This window comes from Buceros rhinoceros, unplaced genomic scaffold, assembly GCF_000710305.1.
Source record: "Buceros rhinoceros silvestris isolate BGI_N320 unplaced genomic scaffold, ASM71030v1 scaffold23244, whole genome shotgun sequence".
Classification (NCBI taxonomy): Eukaryota; Metazoa; Chordata; class Aves; order Bucerotiformes; family Bucerotidae; genus Buceros; species Buceros rhinoceros.
In genome coordinates, this window is record NW_010409140.1 from 1226 (window position 1) to 4294 (window position 3069).

The 3069-nt window shown below is 62.5% G+C and overlaps 1 protein-coding gene across 1 annotated transcript in view; it reads left to right on the top strand.

The window, feature by feature from the left end:
• Nucleotides 1-3066, top strand: part of LOC104492579 (desmin-like) — a gene marked incomplete at both ends in the record, with an annotated part of 4286 nt that extends 1220 nt beyond the window's left edge. Inside the window, 7 exon segments of the mRNA XM_010135156.1 lie at nt 778-838; nt 1009-1104; nt 1185-1346; nt 1429-1554; nt 2275-2495; nt 2624-2673; nt 2998-3066. Coding sequence (XP_010133458.1) covers nt 778-838; nt 1009-1104; nt 1185-1346; nt 1429-1554; nt 2275-2495; nt 2624-2673; nt 2998-3066 — 785 coding nt within the window.
• Nucleotides 3067-3069: the final 3 nt, after the last annotated feature.

Consider the following 3069-nt stretch of genomic DNA (forward strand, 5'->3'; position numbering starts at 1 on the left):
CCAGGCCTGTCGTGGGTGTCCTGGGAGTGGCAGGAACCCCTAAGGATGCTATGGGCCTGGCTGGGGCTTGTTCTGATGCTGGTCTGCACCTTTCCTCTTCGTTTCTGTGTCCCAGGGACCAAGTTCCCACTTTCTGGGGGTGACACAGCTCGCTGCCTCCCCCCACAACCTCAGTGCTAGATTCCTGGTGGGGCAGAGCCCCTAATGCTGGGAAGCTGGGGTGGCAGCACGGAGGACCCCTCAATGTCAAGAGAGGAGCAGAATACACAAGCGCCAGGTTCCTGACACCCGGGTATCTCTGTCTCCTCCCCACACCGGCGCCCTGCAGCCCTGCTCCCTACCGTGCCGCAGTCTGGCTCCCCAGCCCTGACCTTGGGCTCACACCTCAGCAGTCCCTGCTCCACAGCCCGGTCCCACATCACTGCTGAGACCCGCCTGCCTTCCTGCTGTCCCTGGGACAGCTCAGCCGGTGGCCATCCCTTGGGCTCCCCATGCCGGATCCTGCTCCTTGTCATCCCGGCTGCGGGCCACTCTCCCCTATAAGGGCCGGGGCAGTGCGCGTGGCACCGAGCTGACCTCATGCCTTTGTGCTCTCTCCGGTGTTGACTATAATAGGGAATGGGAGGAAGAGCCCCTGGCCCCTCGCCAGCCCTCCCACTGCCGTCAATCCCGTCTTCCCACCAGGCCACATTGAGCTCAGGGACAACTCGGGGTGACATCGTCGCCAGGGGATGGGGCTTCCTCTGGACCCTGCTAACTTCCTCTCTCTTCCTGCAGACTGCAAGAGGAGATCCAGCTGAAGGAAGAGGCTGAGAACAACCTGGCTGCTTTCAGAGCTGTGAGTACCCAACTCCCCCAAGTCATGGGACCTCCATCTCCCCTCCCAGCCCCATCTGCCCCTGGCAGCCTGGCCCCAGCACCAGGGCGTGGCCCTGGGTATGAGCTGTGCACCTTCCAGCCCTGGTGCTCTCCCCACACCACCACCCTCCTCGCTCCGTGTCCCCTCAGGACGTGGACGCAGCCACGCTGGCACGCATTGACCTTGAAAGGCGCATCGAGTCCCTGCAGGAAGAGATTGCCTTCCTCAAGAAGGTGCATGAAGAGGTAGGTTGGGGGTGGCCCCCTTTCCTGTGAGCACCCGTGGGACTGGGCGGGTGCCCTGAGGTGTCACCTTGTCCCCCCAGGAAATCCGGGAGTTGCAGGCTCAGCTGCAGGAGCAGCACATCCAGGTGGAGATGGACATCTCCAAGCCTGACCTGACGGCTGCACTGCGGGACATCCGTGCTCAGTACGAGAACATCGCCGCCAAGAACATCGCCGAGGCTGAGGAGTGGTACAAGTCCAAGGTGCAGTAGGTGGTGTGCCCCAGGCTGGCCCCGGTGCGTTGGGTCCCAGTGACCATGCCCGCTGACCCCGGTCTCTCCCCAGGTGTCTGACCTGACACAGGCAGCTAACAAGAACAATGACGCACTGCGGCAGGCAAAACAGGAGATGCTGGAGTACCGGCACCAGATCCAGTCCTACACCTGCGAGATCGATGCCCTCAAGGGCACGGTGAGCCAAGAGCCATGTCAGGGAGACCCCCAGCTTCCCTGCAAGGACCTGCTGCTCCACAGCTGCTCGGGGACCTCTGAGACACCTCTAGGTTGGGGGACTCTTCCCAGCTCTCTCTTCCCAGCTCTCTGAGTTGCTGCCATGGGAGGACTCGTACCCCAGTGCCTCTCCCAGTGGCTGTCCAGGCTTCTGCAAGTGTTTTGGCAGAGTCCCGGGGTCAAGGCACAGATTGCAAAAGGTGCTCCCGCCTGCTTGGCTCCAGGCAGGCGGGCACAGGGCTTGGGGTGTCTGGTTGCAGGCTGGGAAGGTGGTTGGTTGCAAACAAACAGAGCACAACAGTTCCACTCCAGCACTGTCATGGTCATAGGAGGGAGACAGCAGCCACCAGTGTGGCAGTGCTCACCCCAGGCAGCTGTCCACCTTTCTGTGCCCCCTTGCTGGGGTAGATGGCTTTGCTGGGCGGCCAGGAAGAAGGTGCCGGAATTGTCCAGCACCTGCCCACCTTGGTCCCGCCAGATCCTCCTGCCTAGAGCTGAGCAAATGGAGGGTGACAGGAACCCATCATGGTCCCACGTTATCTGAACCCAACCCAGCGCTGACCATGGCTCTCCCCAGGGCCCTGGCTCTCTCCTAGGCCACCCCCCAGCATCCGCAGTTCCCACCCCAGGTGATCCTTGGCCCCTCCAGTTCCGCCCCCCACTGAGTCCTGCTCTCCCCTAGAACGACTCGCTGATGCGCCAGATGCGGGAGATGGAGGAGCGCTTCGCGGGGGAGGCTGGCGGGTACCAGGACACCATTGCCCGGCTGGAGGAGGAGATCCGGCACCTGAAGGATGAGATGGCCCGGCACCTCCGTGAGTACCAGGACCTGCTCAACGTCAAGATGGCCCTGGATGTAGAGATTGCCACATACCGCAAGCTGCTGGAGGGCGAGGAGAACCGGTGAGCAGTGAGGGGCAGGACAAGGTGGGAAGACCAGCAGGATCAGCTGTTGGGGCTCCCACCCCATGAGCAGCCACCTGAGAGCTGGGGCTGGCTGGTGCTGAGCTCTCCCCTTTGTGTCCCTGCAGGATCAGCATCCCCATGCACCAGACCTTTGCCTCCGCACTCAATTTCCGAGGTAAGCATCGCCCCGTGAGCAGGGGGCATGTGGGATGACTCCCCAGAGGTCTGCTGTGTGGGGACAAATCCCCGTCCTGGGGGGCTGCAACCAGGCTGATAGGTGGGGAATCCACGGGTGCCAGACTGAGCCCCGGGGGCTGGGGGGGCACTTGGTTGGGTGTTGCCATGAGCTGAGGAGTGGTTAAGCCAGGGCTCCTGAAGTCCCCCAGTGGCCCCAGCCTCACTGCTGTGCCCCCATGCCACATGTTCCTGCGGTCCCATCCCCTGTGTCCCCATGCCACATGTTCCTGCGTTCCCATCCCCTGTGTCCTCCCACCCACAGAGACCAGCCCAGAGCAGCGTGGCTCTGAGGTGCACACCAAGAAGACTGTGATGATCAAAACCATCGAAACCC